We start from the raw sequence: 27,819 nt of genomic DNA on the forward strand, positions 1-27,819 counted from the left end.
TGTGGTCATGAATTAAAACAGGGGAAGTTCTGGCTGGATATAAGGAAACAAAACAAAGAAACCAAAAAAATCACTGAGAGGATAAGTGAGCAGGGCAACAGGGGCCAAGAGAGGTAGGGAAATCTCCACCCTTCCTTGAAAGTTTTTGAGATTGAACAAAACGCCAAGCAAGCTGGTCTGAATTAAAGTCTGCTTTGGGCAGGAGGCTGGACTACTGATCTCCCCAGGTCTCTACCAACCTGAATAAAGCTGTTCTGGGTGAAGCTAAACACCCATCTGAATCCACAACTCCCTCCTTCTGAGAGTGACCAGAAGAGATCAGGAAAAGAAAAAGAATTCAGAAGAATTATAATATCTTGGGTTCCAGTTTATGGATTTTCAGAGCTGGTAAGGTGGTTTTTATTTCATTAACAGCTCGGTTTCAATTCTTGAAATAATTCAGTTAATTCTGGTTGCAGAGCTTTCTGCCATGAGTATCTCTAATTGCTTTTGGAATCCATTTTTACACAAGGCACATGTTACAACCCGTTTCAAGGAGTCTCACAATGCATGAAAAGTATCAGAGTCCTTTGTATACATCAAACACTTCTTGTTCATTGTGGAGCTCAGCTCTTTCCTTTTTTTTCTCATCTGACACCCTCTCCCCTTTTTTTTTAGTTACTATTATTGTTTACAAACAAAGCAGTCAAAATGTAATCAAATTTGCAGCAATCCCTTTGGAAGAAAGGCAGCAATGATAAAATCCCTTTTGGATCCACGGGAGTCAATCATTTTCATCTGTTCTCTTTAAAGTTCAAATACTAAGAATAGATAAAACTGAACACAGAACACTGAGTCACTGTTGCAAAACGCAGTACTGGCCAGAGAAATTACTGAGAGCATTCATAACAAATACTTTCCTTCACAGAGAGACAAGTTGCCTTTCAGTTTGTTTAAGGGTCTCATCTAAAACCCTTTTACATCAACCTTTCAATGGATTCCAACAGGGTTTGCATCAGGTTTTTCTGAACAATAATTACAGGCCAAAATGTCCTTTTCAGGTTTGTTTTTCTTCTCCTCTCACAAATCTACACACAGGTCTGTAAGCAGAATGCATCTCCAGCCAACTGAGGCCTGTCACTGCTGTTTGAATGCATCTCCAGCTAACTAAGGCATGTCACTGCTCTGTCAGGCACACACAGGCAGGATGTGGGCACCAAAGCTCAGGCAGGAGGGCAGAGTTGTTTGGGCTTTGCTATTGTGTGCCATCTCTTCTGTTAAATGTATGATTTCTCATTATGGCAGCTCCAGAGAGGAGAGGTTAAGAACAATAAAGGGCTGCCCTCACTCATCTTTCAGCACCTATTAAATGCTCTTCTTCTGAACATTTGGACTAAATTTAACTCCACATTGTTACACAAGTTGACTCCTCCCAAATCTTTCAACATGCATTTGAATCCCTCTCACTGAAAAACTGTTTCTTCCCCTCTGCTGCTGGATACACAAGAAGAAATGAGCTTGATTTGCAGCAAAGATTAAAGGTTGCATATAGAAAACCTTTCTAGCTCTAAAAGTAGTGCATCCCTTGAGCAGGCTACCCAAGAAGCCTACAGAAGCTCTTTCAGTGAAGACTTTTAAGAAGACAAACATTTGCCAAAGATGGTCTAATTATGTTTGATCTTGTCTCTGCATAAGGGGCCAAGCTAGAATGGCTGTTTAGTCACATCCTTCAAAGAGTTCTATGATTGATGTATCCTTTTTCAAATTTCAGCTTCTGTGCATTGTGCAAACAATACTTTCATTTCAAACCACTCCAATCACTTGCTCATTCATCAGACTATACAGTTTGTAAATGCTGTAATACCCAGGCAAGAGCCAGTGCGGATTCTAAACATGTCTGAAGAAGTTTTATGCAACTCTAGTAAATCATAGGGCTTTTTTCTTTTCAAAGATAATTACACAACTAGAATTTTGTCTTACTCTCCTTTTAAGTGTCTAAATATGCTCCTCAGAGATTTAGCACTCATGCAGAGACTGATACAGTCTGGGAAACTAGAAAGATGGAAGTTTTTCAATCTAGTTATAGAAACAATGGCATTTACTGGGCTCCCTTACTCCACTAGCTGAAGTTTGTTTTAAATGGCTACGGCCTATAACTTGGCATCAACCATTTATTCCAACACCACTCATTTCCAAAGGTTTTGCTCAAACTGAATCATTTGGGAGCCACTTTTCTTACTTTGTGTCTTCAAGAGAGCAATGAAAACATAATCTTTACAAAGTCTGCTCTAGAACAGAAAGCTTTCATACAGAAGAAGGAAACTTTATGTTCAATCAAACCTGTAGAGTCAGCTTGAAACCGGGGGTTTCAAAGCTGCTAAAATAAGAAACCTTCTTGAAAATACCATAATCAAGGTGAATACATTTACATGGGCTTTCAGACAACAAAGAGTTCCATCAAGGAGGCAAAGCAGAGCAAGTTAAGAACAAAATGATAAACTGAACTGTGACGTCTGCTGACACTTTCAACAATACATTCAATGTCACTTTGACATATTTTTAACAGAATTTCAACTAAACACAACCCCCTGTGCATTCTCTGTAAGCCTCTGCTGGGAAAAATACTCAGTTACTTTCTGCATGCATAATGACACTACATAATAATCTTAAATTTATATTTAAGTTTTTAACCAGGGATTTAGTCACACTTCATCAGTATCATATTTACATGAGCTCAGCCAAACACAAGTGAAAGTTTTACTGTCAACTTACTTTGCATGTTCTGTTATTAATCCACACAAAGTCCACCGAGATATTCCCCAAGGCACAATCTGCTTTCAGATGTTGGGAAGAGTGTTTAAAATCTAGGCTAAATGGATTTGCCAAGGTATGGATTTTGTCCTATGACAAGTTTAAAATGTGGAGCAAAATTAAAACCAATCTGCAAACTTAAAACCAATCTGCAGTACCAGATACCAGCTTTAATAATGACAGAGGGATAATGCAGGATATTAAATGTGTGACCATTGTGGATCTGTGTGATTGCACATGTATGTCTGTTACAGATATATGCATTGCAGCAATTATATAAATCATTACTATTAATACTGCTTTAGTCTTACTTGCAGCTGCAAGATCCCAAAAGGCACTGAGGGAGAAGCTCCATCATGCTAGGTGTGGTCTAGACAACAAAAAATGATCTTTCACAGGTTTGTTGTCTACAAATCAGACAAGTCATAGAGTAATAGAATGGTTTGGGTTGGAAGGGACCTTAAAGACTGTCTAGGTCAAATCCCTCTGCCATGGGCAAGGACACCTCCTACTAGACCAGGCTGCTGAAAGCCTCACCCAGCCTGGTCTTAAATACCTCTAGGGATGAGGCATCCACAACTTCTCTGGGCAACCCATTCCAGTGTCTCACCACATTCACAGTAAAGAACTTCTTCCTAATGCCTAATACAAAATCTACCCTGCTCTAGTTACAAACCATTGGCCCTTGTCCTATCACCACAGGCCCTTACAAAAAGCCCCACTCCCTTCGGGTCCTACCTCTATTAATTTTACAGATAAAAGATATAACAATGGCACAAGCACTTGAGGATGGTATGAGGCAGCACCATAAGGCTGCATCCCATTGCAGATGTTTAATGTCTATTTCTTTTTAACTACTTTCTAGCTCTTACAAATAATTGGAGGGCTGCATATATGGGAATTTAAGGTCTAAAAAGTAAGTGAATATGAGCTATTCTTAAAGTAAGTCACATAAACCCAAGCATTTTAAAGCCATAAACTTCCCAGTCTATTAGAAAAATAAGGCACATTTGTATTTTAAGAGGTTTTCCAAGTGCAAGTGTGATTTACATTGTTCAGACACTTACAGTTATTATTCATTTCCGTGAAGCAATGCCCAGGAGAATGGCTTTGCATGATTCATCTTAAACTTGTGCCAGTTCTGTACTTTCTGCTTACACCTGTGTAGATGGCAGAGGGTTTGGCAGGGAGCAGGGGGGCGGTGTGTTGTTTTTTGTGGTGTTATTTGATTTGGGGTTTTCCCCCCCAAAATCTGTATTTTCCTTCTGAACTACCCAAGCAAACGCAATACCCCTTATTTTGCAAACCAGAAGAGTTGATATATTCTATGTGTTAGCACTAAAAATTTCTATGGAGTACTCAAGAAGTATCAAGGTCATTTCCTTTAGGTGAGTTATGTTTTGACTGGAGTTTTCAATTTTTTTTTTACTATGGCAACACATGGCCAATCAGAATAAGAAAACCCATCTGTTTGCAATTGGTTTCAGCTACTATGTTTTAGTCTGCTGCTAATATTTTGCATTCTAAGATATATTGTAAATAGAGTTCTACCAAGGAGAAGATTCCAAACCAGGTTTTATGCAGCAGTGATATTTTGAGACAGAATTTTAAGTTTTGTTCATTCTATAGTATCACCAGAATCAGAAGAACTCCATTTGTGTAATACCTGCAGTTCTAGAAAAGATAAAAGCACAGAGGAAGCTACAAACCCACCTACAACGACAAGCATCTTTAATATTTCTATTGCAGCCCAATCCAGTACTCATTGTGTTGAGAGATCAATAATTGTCTCAAGCATTTAGAGGAAATAGTTTACAACAAAGCCTAACTGCTTCTGGGATTGAAACTACATGACACTGGACTTGTCCAACCAGCTTGGAGGGAAATTCCTCTCTCATCATGTCTCACGAAGACTTCCTGCTAAACAAACACTTGGGTGGGGAGAGTAGCTGGCTGAAGCAGGACTGCAAGCCTGGGCTACATTTCTTTTTACTGGATTACTTATAATCCATATCATTGCTTCTTCCTAAAACTCTTCCATTTGTATATTTGTAGAAACTCTTAGTAAAATATATCACCACTTATAACCACAGCTAAGCTGCTTTTGAAAAAGCCCCCCCAACAGTGGCCATTGAATGATCAAATGGGATACTGAATTTTAATAAAAAGAGGGCAATATTTATTATATTTAAGCTTATATTCATTGCATGGTATATTTATGTAGCTCTAGACCTTCTGAAGCAACTAACCAAGTGCTACACCAGATGCTATGAAAGGTGACTTATGAGATTGTTATACTTGCAAGGCATCAGCTAAAACAAGTTGCATATTCACAGGACAAGGAAGTCTTTAGGATTAGTGTCTGATAAGGGAGTAAATAAACCAAATGGGAATAATAATAATCTAAGCATTTAAGTTATTAAACCTACTGTGCATCAAATCATCTCTGCACTGGGCATGATGAAAACTTTTGAGAATAAACACCTGATAAATCATTCATGCAGAGACACACTTAAATACAAACCTATACAATGTACACAAGCAAATGAAAATTTCAGAACAGATTTATTAGCTTGTGGATGTTCCTAATTATTTGAAAAACTATCGTCTTACTACCAATAGTAACAGCAATCTGTAATAAGACTCTAAATCTAAGAAAGGAAAAAAAAGAAGTTGTTTATTGAAGAAATGAAGAATAAAAAGAGAGAGAAAATGAGACTAACCTTGTAATGTAAAGCAAACATATGGTGGGCAAGGGCAGTGGTCCCTTGCATCAGAACTGTTATCCTGTCACTACCAACAAGGCTTCCTATAAGTATGAACTCAAAGATACAATGCAGAAGGCATACCAGAAAGAAGGCAGGGGAAGATTTATTGCATTCAATTATTTTTGTTTAAAAGTTTCCTCTGGGGCACCAGCAGGTAATATATTGCACTTTCCATTACCTGGTGCAAATGTAAAACATACCTGAAAAACACATTTCATGCTTATAGCATATTAAAACAACAAGTAAGATGTCATGGCATGAGTTTGATAGATTAACTGCCAGTTACTGATGTTGTACTACATTAGTTAACAGCAAATTAATATCATCAGGCATATTTCCTCTCTTATACCTAAAAAATATTAGTACAGAACCAGGGATTCCCACAAATTCTTCTTGCATGTTTTTAGAACAAGGCTCAATATAATCCGGGACAAGATAAGCAGCGATTTAGACATTTGTCTGCAAACATATCATTTATATTCAAAAGCTTTTCTACCTCAGTTTCCTTTTGCAGTTCAGAGAATTTCTATACTGTAATCCCCAAACCTACACAGGTATCCCCATAGTATTTTCCCTGGGATGCTGATTCTATTTGACACACATACACACATTCTTGTACTTTATGAAGTAGCTCTTAAAGAGCATTTCAACAAATTGCACTGAGTTTACAACAATGCAAGCAGCATCTTTCACCAACACCTTTAACTCAAATTTCTGTGGCTCTCTAGGTGCACTGTTATTGAAAGTAAAAATAATGGGAAGCCAGCCCTCAATTCCCTCACCCAGGTCATTGATGAATATCTTAAATAGTATTGGTCCCAGTACCAGTGCTTGAGGGACTCCACTAGATATAGGTCTTCTGCTAGACTGTGGAAACACTTGCAACATCAAAAGTTTGGGTATATTTACATTTCTAGTATCATTTATGTATGTCACTTCACCTCTTCATAAACTCAATAACTGAAAGAAAAATCATTGCTAGACACAAACAGGCAGACTTGGTCATGCTTTCTGTAAGCTAACTTTCCAGTGGTGTGGTCTGGTACACGTGGTTCAATAGAGAACACAAAGAGGAACTGTCTCAAAGGCTAACATTTCAAGTATTTTTGTATTCCATGAAGCACCAAAACGACTGACACCCATGTTCTTTTGCAGAAGCAGCTGAGAACACTGCTGTCCCTCCTTTACAAAACAACTCTTTTACAGAGTTCTCATGTAGATTAAGCTATGACAATATAAACCCGGTGGAGTTCAGTCATGCTATCAAAACTAGAGCAATGAAGGAAGATTCAACCTCCAGTGATGACAAGCTATAAAAGTTGACATTCCCAGCTTTTGCCACCAAGAAAATCAATAGTATCTTTAATCAAACCAAACAACTAGTTGAGAAGCCTCCTGTGACAGGAACAGGACTATGCTAATGTAGTGAAACACATGCTACAGAGGATCAGCTCTACAACCTCTGCTCTAAAAAAGAGCTCTGCTGCTGCCCAGGAGACAGCTGGCATGTGTAGAACTGTAGAAAATAAATCTTTGAAGGCTCAGGAATCAGTTTATTATAAAAATATTGGTAATAAGGGGATAAATAGAGAAGACAAAAATCATACTCTAGTTACATTAATTTGTTCTATAAACCCAAATGCAGAAGTAAGCAAACACGAATCTCCATTAAATCCCTATTTTCATATTTTCCAGCTTCAGACCACAAGGAAGAATGGAGTGGAGGAAGTGGGTTTGATTAATTAAAAAAGCAGCAATACAAGACTGCAGCTGTTCCTGCTTAAGAGCACAGCTTCAGAAAAAACTTTGTTCAGTTTCTCCAACCCTGATCTCAGGGGATTCCATCCTGGTCCCCTTCAGAAGAGTATGAAGAACTTGAATAATGCTCTACAACATGACTAACCTGTCACCCAGAGTATCTTTGGTGGGGTTTGTTTTGTTTAAATTAAGGAAATTAATTTTTTTAAGGATTTTTGAGAAAAAAAGAAACTGGTGAACTAGAAAGCTAATTGTTCTGGTTAATTTTTCTTTTAATATTTTGGAGTGCTAAGCAAAACTAAAAAATATTATACTGCAGTTAGATTGTTTTAAATAAGCAAACAAACAAACAAAAAGGAACAACTGTGCCTGGTTTGTTTAGAATCTAATGACTGCTCTTCATGCAAAGGGGGAAGAAAGAAGTTGTGTGCAGGAATCCTAAAAGAGCAAGTATCAAAGAACTAATGAAATGTGCAGCCCAGTGAAAGGTTCAGCATCTAATGATAACAGCACAGCAGTGATTCCAAAGCAAATAAATCCTGCTAGAATGAAAAATCAATGAGCTTTGAGAAATTCTGACAATGAAAAGGTCTCTCTCCGTGTGAGATCAAGTGGAGAAGCCCCATTAACAGAGCAGCCATCTGCTTTTTCCTGCTTGTAACCTACTGCACAACCACTCCTGCTACTTTCTCCTTCAATACATTCACCATTAAGCAAATAGGCCCAAAACTTGAGGAAAGAGAAAACAAAAAACAATCATCTTGGGTGCAACAGAAGGGTGGCAGAAACCAGCCTTTAAAGGCAAACCAAGCCAAATCCAGCACAGAATTTGGACACTGGAGAAACAGCTCCTTGCTGCACACACTATCTCCAGTGCTAGAGAAACCAATGTATCCATGAGGTCCCGAGCCTGATGGATATCCCCTTGAGGAAATGGATTACTCATATGTAGAGAAACTAAACATTTGTGAAACTTGTGTAAGAGCAGTTGACACAGCCAGCAGTGGGCAAAAAGTTTAAGGAAGCCATTGTCAAACACCATGATTTCCCTGCATGCTGCTGAACAAACTCAGAGATGAAGGACAGATTTGAGTTATTGACAAATGCTTGTTTCTCTTGACTTGTCTCCTTTCCTTACTCACCTTCTTAGTGTCTTTCTAGTGAGGCTAAATGTTTCTAATATAAAGGCTAAAATACACACTGCAGAGGAAGAAATTTTACAAGAGACACCACGTAACAAAGCGGCGGGAGATAACACAAGCTTAAAAGAGAAAGGAAGTAAAAATTCCACCCTCTTGAAGAGAAAATTGGCTCCAATTCATCCCCTGAAGGTGACATTCATAACAAAATCCAAAGCAACAAGTGGTTTGGATTTGGGGTCTGTTTTATCAGCTGATAGCTGAAGAAAGGAAACATTCTGGTTCTATTCATGGCAGCGCTCTCATTGCTTTGCATGACTTTCAAAGCAACAAAATAGATGGGAAATAAATGAATAAAAGTTAAAGAACTACAAAATACAATTAACATTCAGACATCTGCACTTAGCAAAACACCAACAAAAAGCTTAGTTCTTAATCACAGTTAATCATGTGGACTGCAGGGGAATGCAATGAATGTTTTGGCTACAGCATTAATTCTTTAAAGTGAAGAAATGAATTTGCTTAGAGAGTAATGCAAAACATACATATCCCTTTCCAAGTTCCCCAAGTGCCTTCTCTTCTTCTCCTTCATCCTTTCTGAGGGGCTGTATTAAACATACAAATATTTCTTCAGTTTGGAGGTCTTACAGATAATTAAGAGGGCATGCTAGTTCTTTACCACTAGAATCCAGATCTGTTTCTCCTCAACAAACTCTTCTCCAACTCAATATCTACTGCAAATACAGGATGAGCAGACTGACTTTACACGATGGCTTTATGTTTATGGTTTATGACACACAAAACCCCCCTACCATTTTCTCTGTTACTAGAACTTCTAATGGTTTATTCTGAACTAGTCAAAAAAGGAGGTTTTAGCTCCATTGATGAACTTGCAGCTACAATAGTGATTCAGCTTTTTTAAAAGTGTAAGGGGTGTAATGCAAAAAAGAAACTAAATCATTCACCAGCTTACAGCGTGCTGGATTTATGAGTTACCATAAAAATAACCTTTATATGTGCTTAGTTAGTTAGGGTTTTTTTTTTCCTTTTCCTTCAGAAATATCCTAGAATGTCAAAATTTGGCATGGAATAGAGATGCAGCAAACCAAATAGTCGTCTTACAGTGATAAAAGGGATGAGAAGAGTTTCAGAGATAATAATGGCTGCTTATGTCCCAGAAGAATGAGGTACAGTCTCTTGGTAGAGTCGTTCAAATGAAATAACATTTACTCAAAAAAACCCTCCTCCAAACTATTTTGTGAGCTACATATTTCTTATTTTTCAAAAGAATGCAGAGTACTATCATGGCTTACTACGATTTCTCAGATGATTTCCAAATGTTTCATTACTCTATAGTATGGGATACGATTTCTGATCCAGATGCTTAAAAGAACAAATCTAACAAAGAAACTTAATCTGAGCTAGACTTGGCAAATTTTCCAGAAAAAAAAAAAAAAGAGTAGAATGATGTTTTGGAAGCTGCTCAAACAAAAGCCAAAATGGAAATATGCCTCTTTCAACCATACCCTCGGCTGCTGTTAAAAATAAAAGGACACTTACAGTTTCCACAAGTGTGAACTGCAGCTGAGGTTTATAAAATACAAAACTTATATGTCAAAACTGCCCAGGAATAGTTTTTTTACTGAAGTTAAAACAACCATTTTCTACAGTGCATTAACAGAAGAAATATATAAATGAGAGGTCTTCCATGAAAGATTCTGTATCAATTAGCACGGAAACACAGATCACTTGGAAATTATTGTCCGTAACAAGAAATCATGGAAGCATGGAAATGGTAGAAAAGGGAGATAAGTCCACTAAGCACTAAGGATACGTGCTTCTGAGCATTTCAGAGCACCTAATGAACACAAGCTAAATGTGTAGAGAGGGTTTTTTTCCAGCTATGGAAACTGTAGAGCAGAGAGCTCATATCTGTTTGGAGTCACGTCCGATTTACATGAATTCACATCTGCTGAGGTATTGCTTTATCTGAGAGTCTTGTTCCTCCCCTGAAGAAAGAGATAGCTAAGTCTTTCTATAGCCACACAGCTATCTATAAACACCATAAAAAACTTTAAAATCTTAGCCAATACTTTTTTTATTATTATTATTATTAGCATTATTATTATTTCAAGCTCTTCAGAGAAGAGAAAGAACCAAATTTATCCTTGGCTCCACTTACTTCAGGGAAAGAATCTGGCCAAATGTTTGTGTTCCATCAAGAGGAAGAAAGTTTGAACTTAAACAATAAAAATAACCAATACCATATACAAATTACATATGGAAGAATGGTGGTAATTGTCTGTCTTTCCACCCCCTACCTTATATTATTGCTGTATGGTTGCAATTTAAGAGCTAGAAAAGTTCCCAACCTAGAATTCCTGCAGTGAACCAGCCAGACATAACTACTGCAGAGCACATCCCTGCCTGCTGCATTCCACAGGCTGCGTGGTCTGATATACACCACAGAGCTTAATTATGTCAATCTCTGAGACTATATCATGTTATATAAAACAATTTGATTCTAATTTCCCAGGAAGAAGGAATGGCTTACAGAACCCAGAGGTATGAGTTAGAAAACATCTGCAACAAATCTAATTCAGTCTTTCATTCTATTACAGCCACTTGGCTCTTAAAGTGTGAAAAAAGGCTGTCACTTAGTAAATCCAGTGTCAAACTACTTGAAAGTAGACTCACTCTTAGAATAAAAGCTAAATTACAAAAGTGCTTACCTTGATTGGCGACTTACACTTTATAACAGAACAGAAATTGACCAGAAGGGAGAGCTCAGTACACAAAACTAACACTGAGAAGTTTGGATGCATCTAGCAAATAAAAGTTCTGCGGCATTCGGATGCTTTAACTACTTCATCCCCATTTTAATTCAGAAACAAGGGGCAGCAAAAGGGCAATTCAAAAAAAAAAAAAAAAAAAGAGTATCCTCATTTACAGCCAACATTTAGACTCCTGTCAATGAATGGCGGAGCTTTTAATTTTTCCTGTGCACGATTGCTATCCTGTTTGGAATTCACACCCACAATGGCCAAGACATTTCCCATACTGATAACAAAGAGGGGTTTTGTTACTGATGGAGGGGTCAGTGGCAGCTGGACTATGTGCCTGACAATCACTATAAAATACTAACAATGGCTGCTCATTAGAATATAAAACAATTGGAATGTTGAATCAGTCACTTTAGCAGCTGCTACTGTACATTTTCCATAACTTTCAAGCATCAGCTATCAACACACTAACTTTCTGTTTCTTTAACAGCCCACTTCTCATTTTAAGTGATAAAAACTGTTTGTGCCACAAATCAGATGCCTGACATGATCCAGTACAAAAATAATCCCACAAAAATGGCAGCATTTTTAATCCAAACCATTCCAGAGATGGACTTTGCCATGCAGGTTCTCAAAAAGTTGCTCTAATGTAGTAGAGGAACAGACTGAGGCATAGGTTTGAGACCTAGGAGCAGGGGAAGGACAGAAACTTTCCAGTTCAGGCTTTCCTTCAAAGCCAAGTCCACCTGACTTAGTATAAACAAAACTTTACTCTTTCTTTTTTTTTTTCATCAGTAGAGAATTCCTGCGAAGGAAGCAAGAAAATTACTACATTTTGCCACTCACAAATTCCACGTGCATTGGCTCTGACTAATGAAAGACCAGTAGATTATCAGTACCAGGCAGACAATAAATCACCAGTCAGTTTCTGCATCACTCCCTATATTGAGTATCTGGGGCAATACTCCTTAACTAGTTGATAGTTACTCAGGAGTTAGCCCTTCTTGTCAGTGATCATGGAAATATGCATTAGTACAAGTACTCTTTTAAGTATCTGGTACTATCTAACTCAAGAAAAGAAGGAAAAAGTCATGTCTTAAGAAAAATAGAAGACATTAAAAGCACTAGGAACTGCAAAACAGTGTTCAGAGCTTTCTCACTAAATAGAATTTAGTTGCTCTTACATACAGCTCTCAAGAAGATAATTCCAGAAGAAAATATCTAATCTCTGATACCTAGAGCTTTCAGCCTTACCAAAGAAGAGTGCAACCATGGGTATGATGATGACAAGGAAGATTCTGCAGTGGCCACATGGCATACAATTGTACCCAAGGTTGCTTAGCTTCTTCCCAGAGTTACAACCCCTTTTTTTTTCCTTCTTCAAAAGGCCACATCTTCAGCAAACAACAATATTCACAAAGAGTCTGCAAGCATTCTTTCAACGAGAAAGGTAGCAGTGGTCTGCAAGTATTTTTGATGCCCTTCACACAGTTCAAACTGCAGTGTCAGCCAAAAGCAGTGATGTCCACAGTGAGGATCCACTCCTCCTGCAGAGAGGAGGAATGAACATGTTTTTGGCCAAGGGAAAATAACTATATTTGGTGTGAAGCACAAGTAAAGCAATTCAGACAAATAATTCCTGGGAGAAAACTGACTGGCACCAGCAGAAAAAAGCAACACTAAAGACCTTTCCCAGGGTCATCTGTCTCCTTTGATGGCGTGCTTGGGGATGCTCTAAAATCATGGAGTCCATTTAAACTTTAACTCAGGTGAATTCCAGCATCCCCTGGCCTGTCAGCACATTATCTTGGAAATTCTCAGTAAGCCTTCTGGGAATGCTCAAGAACTGTTGTGGTGGGTGGGGTACAGTCTTTTGTGTGAAATACACTGAAAATAACACAAATTAGATTTAATGGTGATGATTAATTAAAACAGGTAACTAAACAGATCAGTTAGATTTAAAGTAGGAGGGAAAGCAAAAAATGCAGAGCAGAAAAGGTCATTTCATAGGAGCAGAAAAAGATAGGCTGTGAAGCAGTGTCAGGCCACTGTGGCTCCAAAGTCCTTTTCAGCCTGATTTAACAATTAGCTGCAGCACTTACGCAGTGGCTTTCTATGCACTTGTCTTATACTACCAACAGACCTCAGTGTGCAGTACTACCACTGAAAATTCAGAAAGTATTAACAATGATGATAATCATGGCCGCAGAACCTCTTCATCAACAGCTTGTCCAAAGCAACAGATTCCCAACCTTTTCAGACAATCCAAGTAGAAGAAAGAATTCTCTCTGTGATGCCACACCAACTATTTCCTTTTTTTTTATCAGTTGAGTGATTTATCAAGCAAATATCCACCTGCCCTACAGCTAAAGAGAATCTGGTCTCAGTAGAACCATTTCATTTTGATTTTTTTGGAAGTGGAAGAGAGATCTGTCCTTCAGAAATAGTCAGCAATGATCTATTACATGTGAAATGTTTAAAGAATATTTTACAGCCAGCACGCTCCGTTTATTTTAATTTGTATTGTATGAAGCCACCACCATATTTAAATGGTGATATCAGCTGACACAAGCAACTATTTAACACCAACCAAATGCAGTTGGGCTCTAAAATTATTTCATCTAAGTCACGTCAGATGAATGTTATTATCCTCCCAGCCCGCAAAGATCTGTGTCAGTGCTCATATATAGGGAATAATTGCCAGTCACAAATACTTTTCTTCAGCCACAGTTACTCTATCTTTTAGGTTCTGTTGTCAACAAAAGCAACGCTGAGCAAATTTAAGCTGATGTAATGGTTTTCGTGGCATCTTTTCCACAACAAAGCTTGTATCTAAGATCTGACCACTCACCATTTCTAAACCAGATTATAAAGCTAAATCCAGGCAAACCCTTAATGGATCAGGATTTTATTTGTAGCCCTGCAAAAACTTCAGTTGTGGCCAAGTCTTATCAGCTACAGTGGCAGACAGATTACAGAAGATGTGCCATGGATAAGTATGAAGCACTACCAGCTTAAACCAATTACACACTTAGCACAAAGTTGTCAAACTACAGATGAATGCCAAATCCTAACATGCAATTTCTATCATGCTTACAAATTTTAAGGAGAATTATCCTAAATAGGGAGCCTGTAAGGAAAGCAAAACGTAGCTGGGAAAACAGATGGCAGAAAGAATGGTATTTGGAAATATGTAAGATTTTAGTGGTGTGTAAATAAGGAAACCATTCTGACTTGTGAATCACCCAGGAATTTTTTTCTTACTGGAAGCCCACAGTTCAAACGTGCCTGCATCTATTCCCTGGCAGGCATTATCTATTAAATTATTTGCCAGCTGAGAGCCATTTCTTTTACAACAAGAAGCGTAGTGAGAGGTTAACTACAAAGCAATCCATGGCTGTCCTAATTACTCATTCCAGGGAGGAAAACCTGTGATAAAATGCATGTTTTGTGATTCACTTCCTTCGGCACTGTTAACCTGTAGCTTCTGATGGTCTTCTTCAGTACTCTTAAACCCCATGAAAAAAAGCAAAAAAAACCCCAAAAAACCAATAACCAACCCACCCCTCGCCAGACAATCACTGTACAATTTAAGGCATGTAATTAGCAATTATTTCATGCGCACTTCACAATAATAATCTGTTATGTACTAAGGGAAAGAAACATTAATGAGCTACTTCTGGTGCCGCTCTGTGTACTGTGTTTGCATAATAATGAGGTCCAATCTGCTGGAAAAAACACATAAAGGACAAATTAATAAGGTCGTCATTTTTGTCTAATGATGCTTAATACAGTTTTAGCAATCTGCTCGAGACAAAAGGCGGTCACTCAGACATAGCCGATTATGCATTCGCGTGGCAGATGAAATCTTTATTAAACAGAATGATGAATCTGATTAACATGCGATAACAAATATACAGTCTGGGAGAGTGACCGTGCCACCTCCTGCAGCATCCCCTCACGTCGACTATTAAGGCTTTACTCAGATTGAGGTCAGACTGGTATTCCCGATAGGCGCATTAAGATAAAAGTTTGCCAAATGTGGTAACATGATGAACAAAACAATATCCTGTTATATAAAAAGCTACGAGCGGGCTCAACAGCTGACTGGCTAATCGGTTACAGCAACTACTCCTTAATAAGTTTAGCAATTTAATTGTCGGAGTTTTCGTTCACCTTTTGAAAGATAATTTATTACATTAGCCAAGCTAGAGCTCAGAGCGCCCCATGGCCTCTGCACTACGCTATTCTCTCTACATTCCAAGGTATTGACATGCACAAAGTTGTTGTGAAACAGGAACAACAGAGATCTACAATTATTTAGGGTGTTTTAAAGGGACAGAAAGAATAATATTAATCTGTATGCTCCTGTTGTTATCATTTTCCATTTTCCGAAGGCAACTGCAAACAGGAAATATACAAATATTCAGGATATTTTAAGGAATATTAATTATAATGTTTATGCCACTGGTGTTATCGTTACCCAAGGGCAACTGGAAATAGGAAAATATAAATATTTGGGGTATTTGGAATATACATTTAGGGTATTTGGAATATACGTTTAGGGTATTTCGAATATACATTTAGGGTATTTCAAATATACATTTAGGGTATTTCAAATATACATTTAGGGTATTTTATGGAATATTAATATTTATGCCACTAGTGTTATCGTTTCCCAAAGGCAACTGGAAATAGGAAAAAACCAAATATTTAGGGTATTTGGAGTATACATTTTAGGGTATTTTAAGGAATATTAATGCCACTATTTATGCCACTGGTGTTAGCATTTCCCAAAGACAACTGGAAACAGGAAAATACAAATATTTAGGGTATTTGGAGTATACATTTAGGGTATTTTAAGGAATATTAATATTGATACTTATGCCATTGTTGTCACTGTTTCCCAAAGGCAACTGGAAACAGGAAAATACAAATATTTAAGGTATTTTAAGGAATATTAATATTGATTAATATTTATGTCACTATTGTTACCATTTCCCAAAGACAACCGCAAACAGGGAAACCTCAATGTTTAGGGTATTTTAAGGAGTATTAATATTTATGCCACTATTGTAACCAGCAAAACAGGAATCTACAATTATTTTGGGTATTTTGAGGAATATAAATTATAATATTAATTTGTATGCCATTAATATTAATTTATATGCCACAAAAAGCTTTAAATAAGTTAATGGAGGTTTCTAGGTCAATGGCAAACACATGATGTAATTGAATCTGTAGAAATGGAGAAGTACATCTAAAAAAATCTAATTTTCAATGTGAATGTGTAGCTGAGAAAAAGATGGGGAAAAAAATCCAGTTTGTTAATCACATCTTAAATGTAAGTCACAAAACACAGCACTGCCTCTTTAAATGATTACCAAACCTGGAGGTAAATTACAGATCTTAAGCCCAATGATTCTATTTTCAGCTGCTATTGCCATAGCAATGTGATTTTGATTAGATGAGCAATTCCTTGCCTTGCAGAACCAACTGTACTTGATTTATAGACAGCACATGACACAAAGTAATTTAAGATGCCATCTGATACCTCCTGACAACAGACATGATTTAACAGAGGGTAGGCAGCAGTATAAACTACAATGGTGATTTTATCTCTACAAACGTGTTGCTCACCAGCAGCAGGATCTTGTCTTTGAGAATATAGAACAGGGAGCTAAAATTGACTTCATCACAGCTTCTTCACTTTAATGCATATGTGTTTGCTCAGGTATATGATAGCTTATAATAAATATAATTTTTAAATGCTTTGGGCTCATTCTGTGTTTTAATTTAGATTTGGATGTTCCAAATTACAGGGAAAAAAATCAGCAAGGAGATGATAAAATTAAAGCTGTATTTACCTCTACCACCACTCAGCCCCAGGCCAATCCTATCTTTCTACATAAGCAACATTATTTTCACACACACAAAACAACCTAGCAGCTTCATTCCTCATCCTCACAGCTCTCACATTCTAGCCAGGTGGCATCTAGTCAGAAGGCACTGAGTTTGCAACAGGCTCCAAAGCAAAGATGCCAGTTCTGACAACTGATGAAGGGATATATTTTTCCCTCCATTTGGAACAAGAACATACATTAAGAGATTAGATGACTCTACTGAAAGCCACTAGCTTTCAGAATGACTCCCCAAAGCCAGATGTGGTCTTTTTTAGCCTATGTTGGTCTTCCAAGTCTAGAAGGTTACTGAGGTTTCTTTCTAGTGGATGGAAATAGAATATAAGAAATGGAAAGGAAAGAAAGAGACCCATTCAGAAAACCTGCAACAATTAACAGTGCCTCTCTAGCTACAAGAAACAAAGTTTAACCTACTGGTAGGCTAAAAACATAACATTTGTTTATTTGTCACTAATAAAACCCACAAGACTTGTAAGCCTAATGCCAGCTGATTACATATTTCTCCTTGGTGCACCTGATAGGACAGGTACCCTCTGACTGCCTACCCAGATAGAGTGTGAATGAATCTGTTGACAGGGTTTAGTTTGCACAGCAGCCATGGGATGCACAAAGGGGAATACAATGCTGTTGATTTTCTGGCAGTGTTACAGAACTCCTTACTTTAAATGTACAGGAAAAAAGCCTGTTAGATAAAACAAGAAATAATTTCATTGTATGTCAGGGGAACACATTTTGTCATATTCTTTCAGCACACATTCCCTCAGTGTAACATTTTACTGTCTTTGATATAAAATGAATGCTAAAACACCATGAAATCTTAGAAATAGTGTTTGAAACACCAACATTCATGGCATAAAATGCTCCATAAACTTTGCTCCATCATCACACTGTCATATAGTGCATTTCAAAGAGCTTCTACAGAGGATAATGATGCACACAGGCCAAAGTGTGAGGATCACAGTCAGGTTTTTGGCAATGTCTTAGCCTCATAAATCTGTGATTAATTTCAATTATATTACTATCCACAGTACAAATGAAGGAAAGTTCAGGAAAGGGACAGGTGTCCTGAGGTTTCCTGCACAGCTCATTCAGGATGGAGCCTCACCCTGTGTCTTTATCTTAAACTAAAGACTACTATGAGTACAGTAAAATACATGCAGCTTTCTGGTCTAGATTTCCAAGAATTCTACTGACAATTTAGTTTGCTACCAATGCTGGAAATATAAAACCTGCAAAAGAATTTCTTCCTGTTGACTCCTTTAGATCTTGTCCCTGTCCATCCAGCAGGGTTTGATTAACATTTGTTAGTGCCATGAATAACATAAAACTAAAGTCTGAAAATTCAAGTCTGACTGTATCACTTGTGCAAGTATGTCTTGTTCTGCTTTTCCTCTGTAGCTGCTGCCTGCTTTCCTATCCCTTTTTCATAAGATGTAATGCTGTAGACACTGCATCAAATTAGGCAGTTATAAATATATTAAGTGACACGAACTCAGCTCTTAACCATAGTTTCAAATCTCTGTGGTAGAAATTAGATGAATCAGGCACAATTCATCTGGATAAAATGAAATTTTCCTTCTACCTTTTACAGAAATGGAATTTTAATATTTACTATACAAATCACTCAGTAATCATTTTAATGTACAAAATAAACTGATTTGACTTACCCATGACTGTACTTTATTACTGAAATGAGTAACCTCAGCTCCTATCAAAGGACATGGAGAAGCTGACTGAATGACACAGCTCCTGCATTGTAAGTAACTTGTCAGAGAATGCTCCTTCTCATTCCAAATAGCATTTAAAGATAAACTGGCATTCAGGTCTTTCAAAAAGAAAGAAAAAGTTCTTTACATAGGCATCAAGACTTACTTTAAAGCAGATAAAAGATCACAAGCTGCACTCCACATTTCTAAACACAGTGTTCTTACTTTGCAAGAAAGGAACCTGCTAAAGAAACCTGACTAATCTCTCCAGACTACCAAAATAGTCCTTGTGACAAAAATCACATGCTTACTTGTGCCACCCTAACACCAGAACTGCCCAGACACAAATAAAAGTACTTTACATGTGGTCTCTGTCACTTGAAAGCTCCTAAAGGATTACACATTCCATGGTCTGACAGCTGGAATCATTTCATATCCCACACGCTGCTTCTGCAGGGCCCTACTTTACCCACTGGGGCTGCAGGGTGTCTGTCTCCAATTCACCAGTTCACAGCCCTTGGCAAGAGGACACAAACCCATCAGTATCACTGAAAGATTTGATATTTAAGAAAAAAACAATTCATTTCCTTTAAGAAGCAAAATGTTTCTTTGAACAAGCTATGGAAAGGAAAGATGTCCTTGAAGGGAAAGAAAGCAGCCAGAGCACCTCATTCATACCCAATAAAGAACTGCTGGATATTGGACTTCCTTCAAACTTAAAGCTAAGGAGCAGTGGAAAGGTGTGGAAGCTAAAGACTCAACCACTACATTGTGGCAAGAAACAAAACATTTGCTAAACAAAGTATCTCTTGAACAAAGGTGTAGTAAGACAAGAGACTCATACTGGTCCCCTCCAAAGAGAGATTTCCCACATACATAAGAGCTACCAACATGTCCCCAAAACCAAAAGCATTTGCAGAAAATGAAAGAAAACAATGTTTTTCATTTAAAGCTAAAGGACTTGCCACATGTCAGGTGCTATTTACCAGGAATCAGTAAGATTTACCTTCACTTTTCACTGGCATCTGATAAACCTTCAGAGTTTCTTTCAGATGACTAAGACTTGCAGCATCTGAGATGACCAACATCACATTATCATCTTCTGAAAGGGCATCTGGTCCACACATACAATTACTAATGGATTCTTTATTTCTCATATTTGCATTTCTGAAGAGTTTCCAGATTATTTTCAGTTCAATATTACTGTAGCAAGCTTTTCTCAAAACCCCTATAATTTAAGAAGTGGGGTGTAAGACTTAAACATACATGGGTTTGAATACAGGACTGTGTGAACACACTGCAAACTTTCCACATTTACAAGATGGTAATTTAGGCCCTGATCCAACACCCACTGCAGTCAGTGAAAAGACTTCTATTGATGTAAATGGACCTTGGAAGAAGGCCTTATTTAAATGTTCTAACGTGTCCAAAAGTTGCTTTTCAACAGATAATTTTCCCCTTGTTACTACTCCCAAACTGACCAGTGGGTTGGAATCCACCTTGAATAAACTCATTTATTTTTCATTTTCTTCAAACTGTGGCAGATTTTTTTTTAAACTTTCATCAATCAACTGACATCTGAGATTTAGTTTAAACAACATAAAACTTCTCACTGACAACAGACACCTTGCTTACTGTGGGCATTAAAGTACCTCAGTGACTCCAAATGCCTTCATTGAACGTGCAGTGATTCCATTTCACAGATTCTATACCGAACTGCAAAGCTATGGCAGTGCTGATTATTAGGGAAATGAATGAAAGTCTATTGATGAGGTTGCACAAGTCTTAAAGGAGATTCATTGTGGTTGCTCTGGGAAAACAGAGAGGCAACAAGCGTGGCCTCCATCACCTGGGCCTCCCCATGACTCAAAAGGCAACATGAACATTGCTAGCTGGCTATCTCCCACTCTCCCTCAGGCTCAGGTTTGGTTTGCAAAAGAGACTTGTCCTTTTTTGGTTTCATATGATGCAGATACTGGCTGCTCTAGCTTGTGACCTGATGCCCAGTTCAGATACATCACACAAGGGAGTCATGAGCAACTAACACACAGCTCCTCCCTGCTAAGCCTGCCCTCCCTAGGGCTGAAGTGGATTACTCTGAGAGGGTTAGGTTTTTTTGTTTTGATACCAGCTCCATGCTTGCCTCATCATTTAATGATCTTTTGGGGCAGTGGAAGGGACCTTGGTGAAGGGGAGGGGATGTTAAAGGGTTCCATAACACAGAGGCTGCTGTAAACAAGACTGCAGAAGGAACAGGTCTCTGCTCTGTGTCTAATGAACACCTCTGCACCTTGATTTCTACATAATTTCTAACACCTCCTTAAAATTTAGCACTCTGGCTTGCTTTCAAGGTCCTGAGACATACTAAAAGCAAGCATCTTCTTACCTTCAGATTTGTAAAACCTAGGACTAGTTAAATCTTAAATCATTTCTCCTGGAGGACAATGGTTTGTACATTGTTTAAGCGTACGAAGCATCTACATCTAATTGTTTCTGCATGTAACTGATGAGAATATTTTGTCATTAGGTCATTACCACACATGGCCCAGAAGCCTGAAGACAGAGGACATTTTCAAAAACAGCAGAGTTGTCATGAACATTATCTGCTCTTAGACCTTCCCAAACTAAAGTGCCTCACAAAAAGGGAGACAATTTCCAAGAACATCTAATCCACTTTTCATACAATGGGGCAGCTGAGGACTGAAAACCCAACACCCATGAATACAAGATAGGTTACATACTGAAGAAAAACAATGTGATCATAGTTTTTCAGTAATATTTTTGATAGTTTCATTAAAACATGGATTAGATACAGAATTACTGTGCCAAAATACCACCAAATTTCTCATAGCAACTGGTAGCAAATTCACACCTAGTCCTGGGAAGAAGCATACCCCAATGAATGGGCCACTGTCTGACAAATAATTTCTTTCAGCCTCCCATAATGCCAGGAGCAGTTGCCTTCAGTTAACTCTTAAATGCCACTCAGATCCCCATTGTACTTCAAGACAGGTCAGTCTATCAGGATCACTGAATCAAGCAACAGAAATATGCCCCAAAGAATAACTTATTTTCTCTGAAATAAGTAACAGTAACTTATTTTCACTGAAATGCCAAGTGAAAATAGTTGTGTTACTGTGACAACCCCCTTTTTCTCCCCCCCCACCCCAAACATTGTCTGCAGGTCTTCAATGCATTTCTAACAATTCATTCATCTAGGGGCCATATTCAGTGGAGAAATTAACCAATTATTCTAAAGTATCTCTCCAGTATTCAGAACTTGGAAAGCAAAATGATGGATTAAAAATCTCACAATTCCCAACCAGTTACAGAGATCTTACCCTCTGCCTTTGGCAGGATGTCAGCTCCACAGATAATACAATAAAGTCCTTTCTTGCAAGGCTGGTGGTGTGTTTCCTTCTAAGAAGACAATGCACAAATTCTTGTCAGTACCATGTAATTATGCAGATGGAAGTATTTTAATATTAACACAAATATCTCAAAACCGCTTCAGAGAAATGTATTACTTGAAATACTCCAAGAAATCTGAATCAATATTTATCATTTAAATTAGCTAAGAATTAAAACATACATCAGGCTAACATGCTTAACCTAACTTAAATAGAAATACTTTTTTAATAAAGTGAGGTATTTTATAATCTAGAATGCTCCAGGCTAGCAAATTTTGCAAAGGAGGCCCAGATCATAGGTGGCCAACATTTCTTGAGTTCCAGTGTGATTAGGTTCTTACACTTTGCAAATCCTGCCCTAAAAACTTCTGTACTAATCAGAACAGGAATCCCATCTGTAACAAGTTCTGAGCTGGACTCTGCAGGCAGTCCATACCTGCAGCTTCTACCTAGCTCAACAGGACTTGAAATCACTCAGACTTTTTGTTTCCCCAGGAGAAACAAAGTTATCTACTGAGTGTGTAAATCATAAAGATCTACAGCAAACCATGCAGACCATAAATAAACTACTTAATCTGCGTTATTGCACTTAAAAGATGAGATAGTGAATTGAGTTTATTTCCCTTGCCCCTTAAAATTCAACAGAAGCCACTTAAAACAGATACTTCATCTCCCTGGTACCTTTCTTGCACTGGGGTAGGCACATTGCCTAACTGCAGCTTTTCTTCGTCTGTATTGTCTCTGAACTTTCAATCCTTTAATAAATTTAAGAGTTTATGGTTATTTTAGACAGCAAAGACCATACCTTGCTATTACATCAAAGTATGAGAGGAATTCTCAATAATTTAGCTTTTATAGGTTTGAGAAATCCAAACAAATAACTCCAGGAATGTTGGTAAACTGAGTTCATTTCCCTTCTACTTGCAGGTTGGGCTGTGGGGTGTTTAATTTAATACTGGAAATTACCATTAATATATTAACTCTAGAAGCAAAGAGCACTCTTGCTATTAACATATTCATTACCACAGTTAGATACAAAGATAAATTCCCATTAACTTTACACAGCTTTTAAATCAAACAAACTGTTTGCCCCTTACCCCTGAATTAAGATTGAATTTACACAGTTTTTTCCACCAAAGAAATTGCTCACCCCTTACCCTCTCCACCCCATATCTCAGTGGTAATACAAAGGATTATTATCCATCAGTTGTCCCAGGCATGTCAGCTATGGTCAGGATTTGAGTTTAGTGAATTTCAAGAGAAATCTAGCAGGTCAGATGCTGAGATTTCAATCCATTTATTAAAAAAAACCCAAAACAAAACAAAAAAAACAAACAAACCATAATAATGTAGATTTGTAAATGAATGAGAAATGCTTGATGTGAGGAAGGCCATGTCTTACAGGATTTCTAATCAAAGTAAGATGCAACACGAGATCAAGAAAGGAACAATCTGCTCCAGATAAGGAAAGGAAGATGGATTTTCTTTCTTCCAATGGTACAGATTTAAAGACAGACAAATCTGCTGAAAGACAAATAAGGGATAGTGGTCTCTGAGATGAGCAGACAAGCCACAGAGCTTAAGTGATTTCTATCATCTGTTTAGATACACACAAATGTAAACAAAGTGGTTTGGTACAGAAGATTTCTGTTAAGAAAACTGAGCTATTTAGAGACTCATGAGGACTGAGGTTGATCAAGTCTTGGGAGCATAGCTGCAGAGTCAGCAGCCACAGACTGCCTCAGCATTTGCTGTGGGATATGGGACAGTGCCAGTGCAGGACCCAGTTACAAATAGAACTATGCCTACCCTACTAAGCCTGGATAGTCAATCAATTACTTAAATCTAAATTCAGTATTTTCATCTTTAGATGTGTCACATATTTAAATTGTTGACAACATGAGAGTTGCTTCTGCCCTGTCAACTACTTCAAAACCATCAGCATCCACGGATGAAGCGAACAGCAGGAAACTTAAACCAAGAACACATGATCTTTGGCATCAGTGCAACAAAAAGTTTGACCAAATGCCTTATACCAAGTACTGCCAGGCAATGCATGTTAAAATAAAGGAACTCAGCAGTATTCTTGTCATTCTTGCAGAGCATCTAAGTGTCTAAAGATGCACTTGATACCATTTAAATCCTACTGGTATGAACATGGTCACAGCTGTGTAAGGGTAGACCTCAGAATGTTATTTAGATGAACTTCTCTGAAAAAAAAACAAACAGTTAAGAATTCCACCTCTGCTCCCAAAATACATCAATACCTATGAACCAGACGTCGCAGCATAAAAGTCCTGCACCTTCATATTAAAATAAGATGAAAATGAACAATCTTTTCCTGAAAAAATCAAGCAGAGTATGCTTTATTATATCAAAATTCTGGCTGGTTTGATCCCAATCAATGAAAGAAATATTTAAAAAAGAAAAAAGAAAAAAAAAAGAGGAAGAAAGAAAAGAAGCAGACTGAGGAAGATTTCAAGACCTTTATGTACAAATTTACATCGTTATACATCACATGGAAAAAGTGTAGGGCTATAAAGATGTGTACAGGTTTTGATATGAATACATACAGAATCTGACCAAAAGAAAACAGATCCTCTCACCATAGAAAATTTTCAAAACATTTCAACTTTTCTATAAAAGAAATAAAGTTCTCTGAAGAAGCCTCTCATCGTCATTGGATATCAAAATGCTCAGATACTACTATAGCACTACACAACTCCTTAGAGAAGAAATTTGAGGGAAACAAAGGATACACCTGTTTCAGTATCTGAGCTCAATCTATATTACTTGATCTATAAGAAGCCCTTCCACATATTTAATTGAAAATAAAAGCCATAACCAATGCAGAAATCCATCATTTGATTATATGGGCATTTTGCTTTCTGAGAAAACCTCACTTGTGTGACTGCATTTAATGATGGATAAACGAAAACTGTAATAGGAGAAACCCCCTCAGCCTGTAAGTCAAAAGGCACTTGGGTGTCTGTTTAGAATTTCCACACATGATTGTCCTTTCACCATAGCTAGGATGAAGAATCTTTATTATATCCATAGAAAACTTCACTTTGCAGAACCACAGTGAAAGGCAAACAGGAGTAACGGAAAACTGAGGTCAATAGCAGCAGATTTTAAAGGAGAACTAGAAAGCCATCACGGCTCTATGGTGAGGCTGTGCTGTGGAGGCCACTCACTAGTTTCCTAGAGGAGCTGTCCCTGTGTGCTAGACTTACTCAGTAAGAAAGATGACACACCTTTGTTTCGTGACCTGGACAGGCTGAGTGTCCGTTTTTTGGTGTCCTTCTCTTGAGATGCTATCTGCTCTGCTTCTACTTCACTAGGCAGCTCTCCAGTATTAGCTGCACTATTCCTACTCCCCTCCTTTTGCATAATTCCATGTGAACCTGTGCTTCTGCCATCACCATAATCAATCATTTTTTTAGTCACACTTGGTGTTTCTGAGGTGTTGACTGCAGGAAAGTCAGCAGTGACTGTGGAGTTCCCACGTTCAGTCCAATTCTCATTTGTATTACAGGCTGGAACCTGTGGTCTGGTTTCCTCTTCCTCTGATTCTACATCATCATAGAGTTCAGGTGTGAAGTAGATGCTTTCATCCTCTTCTTCAGCTTCTGCACATACATCTAAATTTGAAAGTTCAGATTTCCTTGCTGCTGAAGGGAACTCACTGCAGGGCTCAGCTTGAAGCTGCAGTTCTTCAGGAGACTCTTCAGCGACTGGAGCCTCAGTAGTTTTAAGTGAAAAATTGGTTGCTTCCAAACATGATTCTGGTACAGTTGGTTCATGCTCTGTAATTAATGATGACTGGCATCGATTTACACTAGCAATAACTTCACTAGTCCTGTTCACATTCTTTTGTTTGCTACTAGCTGTGGACCTGCAGATCTTGGCTGCAGGCAAAGGTGTTGAAGTCAGTGGTTTAGAGCTGCAGTGTTCTTCCAGAATATCAGCATCAGTCCAGCCATTGTGGTTTTCTCTCTCTGTTTTAGCTGCTGGCATTTTGGGTGTGGAGCCCATATGTTTCCTTCTTTGTGTGATGTGGTGGGAACGACTCCCTACTTCAGCTTTCTGAGCACCTGCGGAAAAAAAATAAAAATCACAAAACATTGATTAATTGTATGTCTTCCCCCTGCTGATTTACAGCATGTTTAGCACATCAAAATGACCACTGGTTTATTGAGTTTACAGTTATTTTATAACACTTATGAACATCCAATACAAACAAGAGCCCAGTTCACAAGAATTACAGTCTGTTGAGCACAGCTCATACACACTTGTAATTGTCATTTTGCACCACAGCACTTTTGCAATTTAAAAAAACATTTGTTTCTTCCAAAAAAGCTGCAACTTTACATTTAAAATTGCTCATGGAGTTTTTTTCCACAGGGAATGGACATACTTTGTTTCATTCTTGCCTCGATGTTACTTGGCTGATTTGATGTTGTGGGATGAACTGAGCTGATGGTTGCAGCAAAATTAAATTCTGAACCCAAGTTTTCCTCCTCACTTTTGGCAGGAACATCTGGTGACAGATGAATGGTTGCATCCTGCTGAGAGGCTTGTGACAGGTCTTTTGAAGGTGTATGAGGAAATTCACTGCTGCACTCTGGTGAACACTCAATGCCTTTCTGGTTTCTTAGAGCAAATGCATGCAGGGATTCAAGTGCACTACCAAAATTTTGATGGTGCTGGACTTGCTGACGAATCCATTTGGATAATCCTATGGAAAAGAAAGAAAAAGAGGAAAAAAAAAAAGGAAGAAGAGAGTGTTAGTAGAAAAACTGCATCATCTCTAGTAGTTATTTCAGATCAGTAAACAGCACCCTAATACTGAAAATACTGCCATGTATGTATAAAGAGATTCATCAAGATTTCAAGCAAAGTAAGGTAATGCAGGTCTTCCTTTTCTGGGCTGGAAACATTTAAGTATTCTTTTAATATCAATTAAAACCAAAACCAAACCATCAGACAAATTGATTTCTTTCCAGGGCTGGGAACATTTAAATATTCTTTTACTATCAATTAAAACCAAAACAAAACCATCAGAGAACTTGACTCCTTTCCAGGGCTGGGAATATTAAAATATTCTTTTAATACCAATTAACAAAACCCTAAAGCAACAGAGAACTTGATTCTTAGAAGTTTTACTCTTTAGAAAAGGTACTTATCAAGTCTTGAACCTCTAGATTATTTGTAGTTCCTTGTGGGTTCCTACTGTTAGTAAGCTAGAGAATTCAAACGTATTTTTAGTACAGAGATGTCAAGGAGCAGCAGACTTGTACTGCAGCAGCTGAGCTCCACCTGCTGACTAAACGAGAGCATTATCTGTTCACAGAGCTTTGCCAATCTCTTCTAAACAGGGCAGGACCAAAGAGACACAAGCAACTGCTTTTTAAAACGTTTATTTATTTATTAAGGTAGTGTGCACGACCTGTTTTACTTTATCTGCATTTCCTTCTAGCCGCTATAAAGCTACCAGGTTGGATGAGGCCTTGAGCAGCTGAGACCAGCTGAGAGGCATCC

The 27,819-nt window shown here is 37.9% G+C and overlaps 1 protein-coding gene across 1 annotated transcript in view; it reads right to left on the bottom strand.

Annotated features, from left to right (window-relative positions):
- The window catches only part of BRIP1 (BRCA1 interacting helicase 1), a 105,262-nt gene that overhangs the window by 23,249 nt on the left and 54,194 nt on the right, over window positions 1-27,819 (bottom strand). Inside the window, exons 18-23 of the mRNA XM_054394355.1 lie at window positions 26,723-27,016; window positions 25,533-26,372; window positions 22,957-23,030; window positions 22,207-22,285; window positions 19,872-20,093; window positions 18,827-18,984 (exon numbers count right to left, since the gene is read on the bottom strand). Coding sequence (XP_054250330.1) covers window positions 18,827-18,984; window positions 19,872-20,093; window positions 22,207-22,285; window positions 22,957-23,030; window positions 25,533-26,372; window positions 26,723-27,016 — 1,667 coding nt within the window. The remainder of the gene's footprint in view (window positions 1-18,826; window positions 18,985-19,871; window positions 20,094-22,206; window positions 22,286-22,956; window positions 23,031-25,532; window positions 26,373-26,722; window positions 27,017-27,819) is intronic.

Source organism: Indicator indicator, chromosome 30 (assembly GCF_027791375.1).
Source record: "Indicator indicator isolate 239-I01 chromosome 30, UM_Iind_1.1, whole genome shotgun sequence".
NCBI classification, from domain to species: domain Eukaryota; kingdom Metazoa; phylum Chordata; class Aves; order Piciformes; family Indicatoridae; genus Indicator; species Indicator indicator.